This window comes from Erinaceus europaeus, chromosome 1 (assembly GCF_950295315.1).
Source record: "Erinaceus europaeus chromosome 1, mEriEur2.1, whole genome shotgun sequence".
Classification (NCBI taxonomy): domain Eukaryota; kingdom Metazoa; phylum Chordata; class Mammalia; order Eulipotyphla; family Erinaceidae; genus Erinaceus; species Erinaceus europaeus.
The window spans coordinates 90,870,113-90,882,745 of record NC_080162.1 but is presented as its reverse complement, the minus strand read 5'-3'; the positions used below and the strand labels follow the sequence as shown (position 1 = coordinate 90,882,745).

The 12,633-nt window shown below is 47.6% G+C and overlaps 1 protein-coding gene across 4 annotated transcripts in view; it reads right to left on the bottom strand.

Moving 5' to 3' along the window:
• The window catches only part of SLC12A5 (solute carrier family 12 member 5), a 44,964-nt gene that overhangs the window by 23,013 nt on the left and 9,318 nt on the right, over window positions 1-12,633 (bottom strand). For all 4 annotated transcript variants that reach the window (XM_007533052.3, XM_016192556.2, XM_060190918.1 and 1 more), the window contains exons 2-6: window positions 5,384-5,478; window positions 4,915-5,046; window positions 4,115-4,261; window positions 3,097-3,151; window positions 2,282-2,412 (exon numbers count right to left, since the gene is read on the bottom strand). In XM_007533052.3, the coding sequence (XP_007533114.1) occupies window positions 2,282-2,412; window positions 3,097-3,151; window positions 4,115-4,261; window positions 4,915-5,046; window positions 5,384-5,478 (560 nt within the window). The remainder of the gene's footprint in view (window positions 1-2,281; window positions 2,413-3,096; window positions 3,152-4,114; window positions 4,262-4,914; window positions 5,047-5,383; window positions 5,479-12,633) is intronic.

Below are 12,633 nucleotides of genomic sequence, written 5' to 3'. Positions count from 1 at the left end.
TCATGTAAGAAAAAACATAGTATAGATAGGATTTGGCTTTATTCACATTTTTAAAAATATTTATTTATTTATTCCCTTTTGTTGCCCTTGTTGTTTTATCATTGTAGTTATTATTGTTATTTATGTCTTTGTTGGATAGGACAGAGAGAAATGGCGAGAGGAGGGGAAGACAGAGAGGGGGAGAGAAAGACAGACACCTGCAGACCTGCTTCACCGTCTGTGAAGCGACTCCCCTGCAGGTGGGGAGCTGGGGGCTCGAACCGGGATCCTTAAGCCGGTTCTTGCGCTTAGCGCCACGTGCGTTTAACCCGCTGCGCTACCGCCCGACTCCCCCCTTTATTCACATTTTTAAGCATTCAGGAAGATTGCAGGGCAGGGCAGGTGGGTGGAATACTAGGTTAATGTTTATATTCTTACAAAAGATATTTTCACATATATATATTTATAAAGAGACTTTTGAATTACTTAAGGGAAATGTATGGAGTTATAGCCTACCACAACAGAATATATGTCACATAGAAAAGCAAGAGCTAAAAGGAAATACACCAACATGTCACTGGTGATTTTCTATGTGCAAGTGTCTTTTTTTTTTTTAACATCCTTTGATATTCTGTTCAAATGTAAACAGTGGGCAGATTGTTTCTAGTAACTTTTCAATGATCTAGTGTCTTTAAGTCATGGGTTTTATTATTCTTCTTTTATAATTTGGCTCCTCATGTCCTTTAGCCCTCCACGCATCCTCCCTGTCCTCTTATTCTTTCATTCAGCCCAAAGCCAGAAGCTGCACTATCTTTTAGTTCTAGTTCCCCAAGGCAATGTAGACAAAAATGAGTAGGTTTTGGGTGTCAGGAAGACACAGCATCATACCTCTACCCCTGTTCCTTGAGTTCTATGAATCCTGCTTTCTCCGTTATATGAAATAAGGATGTCTAATTTGCTGGAGAGTTGTGAGGATACAAATTTAAAACTATATACTGCAGACCACAGGTCCAAGATGGTATGAGAAATATCAGCTCTACTTCCTCATACACCAGACATATTTACTTGGCCCCACCACCTCCAGGTGCCTGGAGTCAGCAGCTATCTCCTTCAAACGCTGCCCAGCGACCTGATTTCTTCTCATCTGTCACTGTGTATGACAGACTTCTTTACTCAGCTTCCTCATGTCCTTCACTTTCGCCATCCACTGACCATCCAGCCCCTAGAACAAGCATTCCTAGAGTACTCACCATAGTCCCTGGCACTAGGCAGGAGATCACATAAAGCAGTGGCCGCAGTGTGACATGACTATCATTCCCACCCTGATTTTTTTTTCTTTTTAAAAAGTATTTGTTTATTTATTTATTCCCTTTTGTTGCCCTTGTTTTTTTTAATTGTTGTAGTTATTATTATCATTATTGATGTCGTCATTGTTGGATAAGACAGAAACAAATAGAGAGAGGAGGGGAAGACAGAGAGGGGGAGAGAAAGATAGACACCTGCAGACCTGCTTCACCACTTGTGAAGCAACTCCCCTGCAGGTAGGGATCCAGGGGTCTCGAACCGGGATCCTTGGACCATTCCTTGTGCTTTGCACCACGGTGCGCTTAACCCACTGTGCTACTGCCTGACAGCCCCCACACTGATTTTCTGTGGTAGCTGATTGACCTTGAGCGAGTCATTCACCTCTTTGAGCTTCTCATTTGTAAAACGGGCATGGTAAGACTGAAACCTCATGAGGATTCAAGCTAATGACTGTAAAGCACTTGGAACTATGCTGAGAGCACAGTGGGTGCCTGATCAATGGCAGCTGTTCACATTACATAATTACTGTATCTTGTCTCCCCAACTAGACTGTGGGATCTTTAAAGGCAGAACCACATCGCATTTCCCTTTGGGCATTTCATTTATTTGATTTCAGCCATCTCTCTCTCTCTCTCTCACACACACACACACACACACACACACACACACACACACACAGACACACACACACACACACCCTTAGTTATCATCTCTGTCCTTCATTCTTCTTCAGGTCACATGTATCCACTGGATGTCCACCACATGCCACTCTGGGCTTGGAGGGGGAGGGGCAGGTGGCGGAAAGGAGAGTAGGATGCAGACTAGACACTGTGCTGCCCTCAAGGAAACCAAGAGCAGGAGAGATGAACAGGTAGCCAGGACTTTCCAACCCAGCGTGGTAAGTTCTGTGAATGGCTAGGCCCGCAGGAGGTATCAGCAAGTGCCAGTGAATGACTAACAGCCCTGGAGCCCACACCTCCTCCTTGACCCCTCTCACCAGCAGGATTTCGATGGTGCCCAGGATGTACATGGCCCCAGCAAAGGTAGTGCCCAGGTAGAAGCAGAGGCCCACAGCGCCCCCGAACTCTGGGCCCAGAGACCTAGAAATCATGTAGTAGGAGCCTCCAGCTGCAGGAAAAAAAATTTAAAACCTAGTCAGCAAAAGATTGGAAAGGGACAGACTGCTGTGGAGGGCAAGACGGGGGGAGGTCATGGATAAAAATGGGAAGAGGAATATTCTGGAGCTCACAGCTCTTCCAGGCTGCCTCCCCATGTCTGGTGAGAGACCCAGCCAGGCGCTCTCAGTGGCTTCTGCAGCACTAATTACCATGTTGCTAATTACCCTACTAAGAAGGTCATGGCTCAGAAAATAAGATGACAGAGAGAAGGGTCTCAGGCAAAAGGAGAAGCTCTTGTAGTGAGTGCCCTGTTCAACACCAGCAGTCATCTTCCTCACCTCTCCACCTGCCCCCACAAACAGTAAGGCCCCATTACCAAGTCTACAATATTGCCTTTCTTGGGTCCTGATGGTGCCCAAACCCCAGAACACTGTCCCTCCTTCCGACTACCCTGGAGGGGTCTGGTTGAGCATACACATTACCATGCTCAAGGACCTGGGTTCAACCCCCGACCCACCCCCCCCCAGTAAATGAGCAGTGAAGCAGTAGTGCAAGTGTCTCTCTATCTCTGTCTCTGTCTCTCTTTTTTCTCTCTGTCCTATCAAATGTAAGAGAAATAAAATTAACCAACTACTCCCAGGTCCCCTCCTAGCTAGGCAGAACCTCTCCCTGCAGAAAACCCCAGTGACATTACCAGGCACGACACCATTGGTGGCAATTGCACTCATGGAGATGGCAGTGAGCATCGTCTGTGGGAAGAGAGACCATTAGAGTGGCAGCTGGGGTGGGGGCTGCAGTGACCTGAGTGGGGGCCAAACCTACAACCCCAGAAACACACACCAAAACCACAGGTCCTCTTCCACTGAGCTGCTTGCTTCCTGGTTCTGTTCCAGCTTCTACTCCTGCCAAGAGCTTATCCAGAAAACCTCTTATTCACCATGCACATGAAAGAAGCATGAACTATAGCATCAGAGAGCTCTGGAAATCCCAGCTTGGCCTCTGACCAGCAGTCTGACCTGACACAGGTCACTTCGTTTCTCAATGCCTCACTTTCTTCACCTATAAAATAGGTGTGGTTTCGGCAGCACCAGTCACCTCACACCCGAGGAGGCTCAAGGGTTATGTGTGAGAAAATGTCAGCGTGATCAGAAATAGGTGCTTAGGGAATACTTTTTTACTTATTTATTTTTCCTTGTCACCACAGCACTGAAGCTTCCCCTAGCTTGGACTTGGATTGCAGGCATAGCAAAGCAGGCACCCTCCTGGATGAGCTCTATTGCACGCTGGATTTGCTTTTATATATTTTCCCTTTTTAGAAAGGAGTGTTTAAGAATTTAGTTACAAAGCTGGCTGTAGTACATAAGCCCAATTTTTGTGAGTCTGGACCTACTGATATGCTGATATCAAGTGTCAGACTGTAGATGAATTTGATTTCTTTCTGCATGCTTATCTTTTTCATCAATGGCACTGCAATACTTGTGTAATCACACACACACATATTCAGGTGAAAACTTGATAACAGCCTTCAGGGACCAGCTTGTGGGAATCAGGAAGGACCAGGCCAGTCAGACCTAATTTACTCTCAACCATCATAGGCAGTGGTTCCTATAAAAAACTCAGTTCTCATGCTTCCCCCTCCTCCTGTCTCCCACCCCCAGGTCCCTGCTCAGCCCCAGCTGTCAGGGGGTGGAAGAGGGGAGGGTGTCACTTACACAGGAGCAGCAGATGAAGACCATGCAGAAGGACTCCATGATGCCTGCAATGCCCACTACCCAAGTGAGTCGCAGGAAGAGGATGACACCAAAAATGTTCTGCAGGCACGGCAGGTACACGCCCATGAAGGTGCCCATGCGTGGGGCCTGAGGGGTGGTGGCAGGGGATCATTAGTTTCTCCCAACACCCTTGCCCACTCTTCTTCCTCCCCCCCTTCCTCCACTTTCACTTTTCTCTTTCCTCCACCCTGATCCCTCTATCCCTCTTCCTTGGTGCTTAGCCTCCATCCCTCCTCCCCTCCAGTACCAATTTCTTAGCCTTTACGCCTCCATAATTTTCCCTTCAAACAAACCCTTTATTCCCTTCACTTCTTTTTAAAAATTTTTTATATTTATTTATTCCTTTTTTGTTGCCCTTGTTGTTTTATTGTTGTTGTTATAAATGTCGTTGTTGGATAGGACAGAAAGAAATGGAGAGAGATGGGGAAGATAGAGGGGGAGATAAAGATAGACACCTGCAGACTTGCTTCACCACCTGTGAAGCGACTCCTCTGCAGGTGGGGAGACGGGGGCTCTCGAACCAGGATCCTTGTGCTGGTCCTTGCGCTTTGCACTACCTGCGCTTAACCCGCTGCGCTACTGTCCGACTCCCTATTCCCTTCACTTCTAACCCCCATCTTCATACCTCCCTCACTCCTATCCCTCAGCCTCCATCATCTATATTCCTTCATCTGAATTCCTTTTCCCTAACCTATCCTTTCTCCTATCTCTCTCTTACTTTCACTCCCTGAGACCTTCACCTGCACTGGCTTCTTTTTTCCACCCTCATTGTTTTCTGCCTCTTCATGCTCCCTGCTTCCCTGGGGCAGGTTGGTGTAGTTAGCCAGGCCACTGAGCAAAGAGGACACCATGGGGCTGGTGTCCATCTCCTCCTGCAGAAAGAGGGCAACAGTGTTAGGATGCAGAGGTCTGGGGGAGGGATGCGTGAGTTAAATGATAGGACGGTGGGAGGGGAAGGGGCTAGGAGGGCAGTCCATTAAGGTTAGAGGAGATGGAGAAGGAGAAGGAATAGGCAAGAGAATGTAAGATAAGGAGAGGAGAGCTGAGGTGAAGAGAGGGGAGAAGGAAAGATGTGTGAGTCCCAGGGAAGAATATGGGTCAGAGGAAAATATGGAGAGGAGGGAAAAGCCTATGTTCCTAGTGAAGGAGGGAGAAACTGATAAATGGGAAATGAAATGTGGGTAAGGTCCGACACCTGCATGGACCCACCTCAAACAGAGCCATGTTTTTGCCATCGTACTCCTTTCCCTTCTCTGTGTCAGTGCTGTTGATGAAAGGGCTGCTCTCCTTGGGGTTGCCATCACCTGAGAAGGCAGAGAAGGCAGGGATATGTCACTTAATTCTCTAAACCTTGGTTTGCACATTGAAAATATAGAGTTAGAGCTGGGATAATAGTACAGTGATTTATGCAGCAGACTTCCATGGCTGATGCTCAGAGGCCCCAGGTTCAATCCCTGACACCACCATAATCCAGAGCTGAGCAATGCTCTAGTGAAAATAATAATTAGGGGGCTGGGGTGACAAACTTGGTTAAGCACACATAGTACTAAGTGCAAGGACCCTCACAAGGATCTGGGTTCAAGCCCCCCAGCTCCCCACCTGCAGGGGGAAGTTTCACAAGTGGTAAAGCAGGTCTGCAGGTGTCTAGTTTTCTTTCTCCCTTTCTGTCTCCCCATCCTCTCTCACTTTTTCTCCATCCTATCCCCCTCAAAAAAAAAATAAAAGGAAAGAAAAGAAAAAGACCACCAGGAGCAGTAAGTTCATAGTGCCAGCACCAAGCCCCAACAACTGGAGGCAAAAATAAATTAATTAATAAATAATATTTAAATTTGAGAAAGTGTGGAGTTAATACAACCTCCCTTGCAGAATGTAGTTGACAACATATATAAGAAGCCAGATGAGGACTGGGAACATACACTTTACCATGTGAGCATTCCCAAGCTGAAGTCCCCAGCACCACATGGGAACACAGTGCATGGTACCAAGGTCTCTGTAAATGGTGATGCAGTACTGTGGTGATTCTCCTATCTCTACCACTCTCCTCTTTCTATTTCTGATACTAAAAGGGGGAGAGGGGAATCCACTAGGAGCAGTGAGGTCACACAGGCTCAAGGATCCATGGAGAAATAAATAAACAAACAAACAAAATAACAAGCAGGGGGCAGGGCGGTAGTGCAGCAGATTAAGCGCACATGGTGCAAAGAGCAAGGATCAGCATAAGGATCCTGGTTCCAGCCCCACCTCCCCACTTGCAGGGGGGTCGCTTCACAGGCGGTGAAGCAGGTCTGCATGTGTCTTTCTCTCCCCCTCTGTCTTCCCCTTCTCTCTCACCTATCCAGCAACAACGACAGCAATGATAACAACAACAATAAAAGGGGAAAAGTAGCCTCCAGGAGCAGTGGATTCATAGTGCAGGCACCAAACCCCAGCAATAACCCTGGAGACAATAATAGTAATAATAATAATAAATAAAATAAAATAATAAGCATTCCAACTGGGAAGTTAAGGACACATTCAGCAGTGGTGCATAATACTTGCATTCCTGAAACCCCAGTTATCCTGGGATTTGATACTCCTCAGCATGGCCATGTGCTGGAGTTGAGCAGTATTCTTCTGTCACTGTCTCTCTCTTTCTCTCTCTCTCATATGAAAATAAATAAATATGCAACCTAGGAGGTGGCACAGTGGATATGGAGTTGGACTCTCAGGCATAAAGTCCTGAGCATGAGCACCAGCATTGTATGTGCCAGAGTGATGTTATGGTGTGTCTCTATAAATAAATAATAAATAAATCTTTTTAAAAAATATTTATTTATTTATTCCTTTTTATTGCCCTTGTTGTTTTATTGTTGTAGTTACTGTTGTTGTTATTGATGTCGTTGTTGGATAGGACAGAGAGAAATGGAGAGAGGAGGCGAAGACAGACGGGGGGAGAAAGACAGACACCTGCAGACCTGCTTCACCACCTGTGAAGTGACTCCCCTGCAGGTGAGGAGCCGGGGGCTCCAACCAGGATCCTTACACCGGTCCTTGCACTTCGAGCCACGTGCGCTTAGCCCACTGCGCTACCGCCCGACTCCCAAATAAATCTTTTTAAAAGAAAAAAGAAGAGCCAGGCAGTGGCACACCTAGTTGAGTGCATATGTTGCCATATATAATGATCTGGATTCAAGCCCCCAGTCCTCACCTGCAAGGGGAAGCGTCACAAGAAGTGAAGCAGTGCTGCTGGTGTCTTTCTCTCTCTCTCTTTCTCCTTCTTTATCTCCCCTCCCCCTCTTGATTTCTCTCTGTCCTAGCAAATAAATAAATGTAAAAAGAACAATAAGATGAAAGAAAGGATAGGTGGAAGGAAGAAAGGGAGGAAGAAGTGGACCAGGAGGTGGGACACAGTGGAAAAGATGTTGGATTCTCAAGCATAAGGTCCCAAATTTGATCTCTGACATTGCATGTGCCAGAATGATGTTTGTTTCTCTTTCTCTCTCTCTCCCATGTATCTCTCTTTTTTATTTGTTTTTAGTCTTTTAACTTTTTTATTAGTGGTGTTTTTTTTTCCCTCCAGGGTTATTTCTGAAACTTGGTGCCTGCACTATGAATCCACTGCTCCTGGAAACCATTTTTCCCACTTTGTTGCCCTTGTTTTAGTTGTTATTGTTATTGTTGTTATAGCTGTTGTTGTTGTTGGAATGGGCAGAGAGAAGTGGAAAGAGGAGGGGAAGAAAGAGAGGGGGAGAGAAAGATAGACACCTGCAGACCTGCTTCACCACCTGTGAAGTGACTCCCCTGCAGATGAGGAGCTGGGGGCTGGAACTAGGATCCTTACACTGGTCCTTACGCTTTGCGCCATGAGTGATTAACCCACTGCGCTACTGCCCAGCCCCCTGTATCTCCCATTAATACATTAAGTAGAATATTCATTACAAAAATAAAATAAACCATTAAAATTGTAAAATAAATCAACAAAAAGACAACTGTACTCCCTGGCAGATAATGGGTGTTTAGTACACTTGAGTGTCTCCTTGCTTTTGGGAGTTCAGCTTCATTTGCCATCATATCCCAGACATTCTAGATTCCTTCCTTGAAAATAACTGGACCCATTCTGAAAGTGTGCTGTTTTCCTGAATAGATGATGGAGAAAACTAGATCCTGACACCCCCAAGAACAGTCTACCTCTTGGAGAAGTGACCCCTTCATCATCTCCTCTGTGCCTCACCCATCTTCAGTTTCACAGGCATCTGCTGGATGTCTACTACATGCCAACATAGGCAGAGGGGGCAGTGGGAAGAAATGCAGAATAGACACAGTGTGTGCCATCAGGGGAACCAAGAACAGGTCAGATGAGCAGGTAACCAGAAATTTCCAACCCAGAGTGATAACTTTTGTGATGATGAAGAAACGGTGAAAAACTAAGGATACACCATAGTAGTTATGCAAAAGACCAAAGGTCACAGGTTCAATCCCTGGAACTGCCATAAGCCAAAGCCAAAGCCAAAGCCAAAGCCAAGCAGTGTTGTGGCAAAAAAAAAAAAAAAAAGAAAAGAAAAGAAAGAAAGAAAGAAAGAAAGGAGGAAAGAAAGAAGAAAGAGAGAGAGAGAGGGAGGGAGGGAAAGAGAGAGAGAGAACTGGGGACTCAGAAGAAGCATTCATCCCAGTTAGGAGGTCACGGAAGGCTTCCCAGAGGAAGTGACGTGTCAGCTGAGAACTGAAGGATGAGTAAGAGCTAGACTAAAAGGGAGGCAGGAGGGTGTTCCAGGCAGATAGAACAGCAGAACAGTATGTTCAATGGCCCAGAGATGAGAATGAACAGATCAGGTTAGAGGAGCTGAAAGCAGTTTGGTCTGGCTGAGTCTGCAGAAGGACTGTGGCAAGGGGAATTTGGGAGGATGCTGAAGGATGGGTAGTAGCATGTGAACAGCTGCTTGTGAAAAGGGAGTGTCAGCTGGGTCCTTCAACAATGAGCAGAACATGATAAAGATGTGGAACCTCATCCAGAGGATAAGTGAAAGTCACTGAAGCGTTTCAGATGGAGTAGTGCCATATACCAATGTTTGGGAGTAGTAATCATTCTGACTTGTATGTGAAACTAGTTAGAGAGCTTCAGTAATCCATGAAAAGGTGAGTTGGAAGTAAATGGATCACCCAGGATGAAAAAAAAAAAAAATCTTGGGCATTAGAGAAATAGGCCTTTCTTTTTTTTTTTTTTTAAATATTTCTTTAGTATTTCTTTATTCTTTTTTGTTGCCCTTGTTTTATTGTTGTAGTTATTGATGTCGTCATTGTTGGATAGGACAGAGAGAAAGGGAGAGTGGAGGGGAAGGCAGAGAGGGGGAGAGAAAGACAGACACCCACAGACCTGCTTCACTGCCTGTGAAGCGACTCCCCTGCAGGTGGGGAGCCGGGGGCTTGAACCGGGATCCTTCCGAGGTCCTTGCACTTGGTGCCACGTGCGCTTAACCCGCTGAGCTACCGCCCGACTCCCAGAAAGAGGCCTTTCAAAGAGCAATAACGGACCCCCATAAGCATGTTCATTTGACTCTTGCCAACACTCTTTAGCTCCAGGCTTAAATCTCTGTAGTAGACAATTCTTTGGACCCTGAAGAAACTTTTCAATGACTAATCCCAGTTGAGACTGAGGTATTATATATTCTGAATTTCCTGTGCTTTAATCTCTATGTATCTATCCAGACCTCCCCCCCTTCCTCATCCCTACCTCTTGGAAAAGTTATCTAGTCTATCTTATCTCTCTAAAGCATGACCTATTAAAATCTATTTTCTTTTTTAAAATATTTATTTATTTCCTTTTTGTTGCCCTTGTCGTTATTGTTGTTGTATTTATTATTGTTGTTGTTATTGATATTGTCATTGTTGGATAGGACAGAGAGAAATGGAGAGAGGAGGCGAAGACAGGGGGGGAGAGAAAGACAGACACCTGCAGACCTGCTTCACCGTCTGTGAAGCGACTCCCCTGCAGGTGGGAGCCGGGAGCTGGAACCAGGATCCTTATGCTTTGCGCCATGTGAGCTTAACCCGCTGCGCTACCTCCTGACTCCCAAAAATCTATTTTCAAAGGCCAAGTGGTGGTGCATCCAATTGAGCTACATGTTACAATACTCAATGACCCAGTTTCACGTCCCTGATCCCTGCCTGCAGGGGAAAGCTTTACAAGTGGTGAATCAGTGTTGCAGATGTCTCTGTTTATCTCATTCCCTATCTCCTCCTTCCCTCTCAACTTCTCTGTCTCTATCCAAAATAAATAAATAATTTAAAAAATCTATTTTCATCCTGGTTCAAAATTGTGAAAAGGGGAAGAAATGATACCACATTGCCTGCTTGAAGAAAACTCAATGCCCACTCTCTCTTGTCACCACCTCCACCTCATTCATTAAGCCAGGAATTGCTGGTCCCCAGCACAGAAGACTTAACTTTTCAGTGGAAGCTTGGCACATTACTATATGCCAAAAAAAAGTCTCTAGAGATCAGTTTCTCCTGGTTACCCTCCTCACCTCCAGGGCCTCAGAACAGCTTTCTGTGGCCTGATAACAGGAGAACCGGTGACTTGTGTTCTTACCACGCAGAGAGGTTAAGAGCATATAATGCTGGTTGCACCAGCTTGTTGGCCAAGGCAATTAGACCCCCTTGGCCTCCGTTTCCTCCTTTGCAAACAGATAATGGTGGTTAAGTCTTAGGGAGTGTTGTGGAGATCAAAGAAATAATGCCTTCCGGATGTGCGTGGCACTAAGTGTAACTATTGTAAAAGAAAAATTACAGATATAGCTATTGCTACTAGTATTACAATTACTTTTTTTTTTTTTTTGGTTGTCGCCATGGCTTCACTGCTTTAGGCAGACTTTTTCTGGTACACAGAGAGGCAGAGGGTGAGAGGAGAAGACACCACAGCATCCAAGTTTCCTTCTCCCGGTGGGATGGATTCTGACTGGAGCATGGGTCGCATGCATGGCAAAGCAGGCTCCTTCCCAAGTGAGCTATCTTTGCGGGGCCTGCAATAATCATTAATATGCATGGTACCCCGCCTAGCGGCCTCCTCCCCATCACACACCCTTTCCCCAACAAGCACAATTTAGGGAGCCCTGTTTGCTGTGCTTTTGGGTTTGCAGTGTCCTCTCCGAGGGCCAGGTCACCTCCCTCTGCTTTTCACACCCTGTGCCAAGCCCCTTGGTAGGGGTCCGGGGCTCTGGTGGTGGGAACCCGGGAATCCAGCCCCGAGACCCCGCGAGGAGGCACCCCCGCGCCAGTCTCCATGGCGACCGCTCGGGCTGGCAGCGCAGCGCGGAGCAGTGCAGGCCACGCGCCCTCAGCCGCTTATGTAACGCGGCGCGCAGCGCGGAGCAGGACTCGGGCTGCTCTAGCCCCGCGGCGCAGGGGAGAGAGGGGGTGGCCGCGGACGGCTCCAGGGCCCCGCCTACCCCGAGGAGAGCCGTCTGGACCCGACGCCGGGCTCCCGGGCTCCCGGCCTCGTCGGCCCGCGCTCATTTCACCCCCTCCCGGGAACACCAGGCTCATAGGCTGGGGGGAGGGAGGGCTAGCTCCCCGAGTTCACTCAGAGGAGCAGGACAACGAAGGGGAAGCTCGCTCCGACTTCCCAGAGTCAGGAACTGGGGAGGTGGGGGAGCGCCCCGAGGTGCAGGGCTGGGCCAAGGCTAAGCCCTCGTCGGCCCTGCCCCCCGCCCCGGGGAGCTTTCAGCCCGAATCGGTTTTCAATTAAGCTGCAGTGGTCAGAGCTCCCAGAGAGGAAACAGGCAGCATCTCGGGCTAAGGAGCCTCCCCCAGGGGACTGGGGTCAGGCCTGGGGGAATCTCCAAGCCAGGCAGGAGGTGTGTGTGTGGGGGGGGGGGGTGCCAGACCTCGAGGGTAAAGGAGATGGGGTGGGGGGTGGACACAGACAAATGTTCTTCATTTCTTCTTTCGTGAGGGACCCTTCCCACCTCCCCCACATCTCCAAGAACCTAGGATCAGAGAAACCAGGAGCTTGTGATCTGATGATCCCTTTTTCCCTGGGGCCTAGCAGGTCGTTAGAATCTCCACCACTGCCACCTCTAAGGTGCCACTGGGAGGGAGAGGCTTCTCCTTGGGATCCAGGTTCTGGTCACTCTAGTTCTGGGTCTGGGACCCTGTATAGCTAGAAGATCTATATATAGATGGGCTCCCCACACTCAGGGTCTGGAAATTGATGGGGAGAGGGCAGAGCAGAAGGGAGTCTCTAGTTCAGATCCTGATCCATACATAATGCCTTTTGAGGCCTCTTAAGACTGCACCGGATGCAGAGGCCCACTAAAAAGTGGTCATCAGGGTAGAGAAATCAGGGGGGAAAGGATCAGATCTGCTCAGTGTCTGGGGGAGCAGAATGACTCTCTCTCTCAAGCTGAACCTCCATCCTCAGAGGAGAGCCATCTAAAGAGGATGCTTGTTGAAAATGACCCTCCTCCCATCCCTGGGCACCTGGA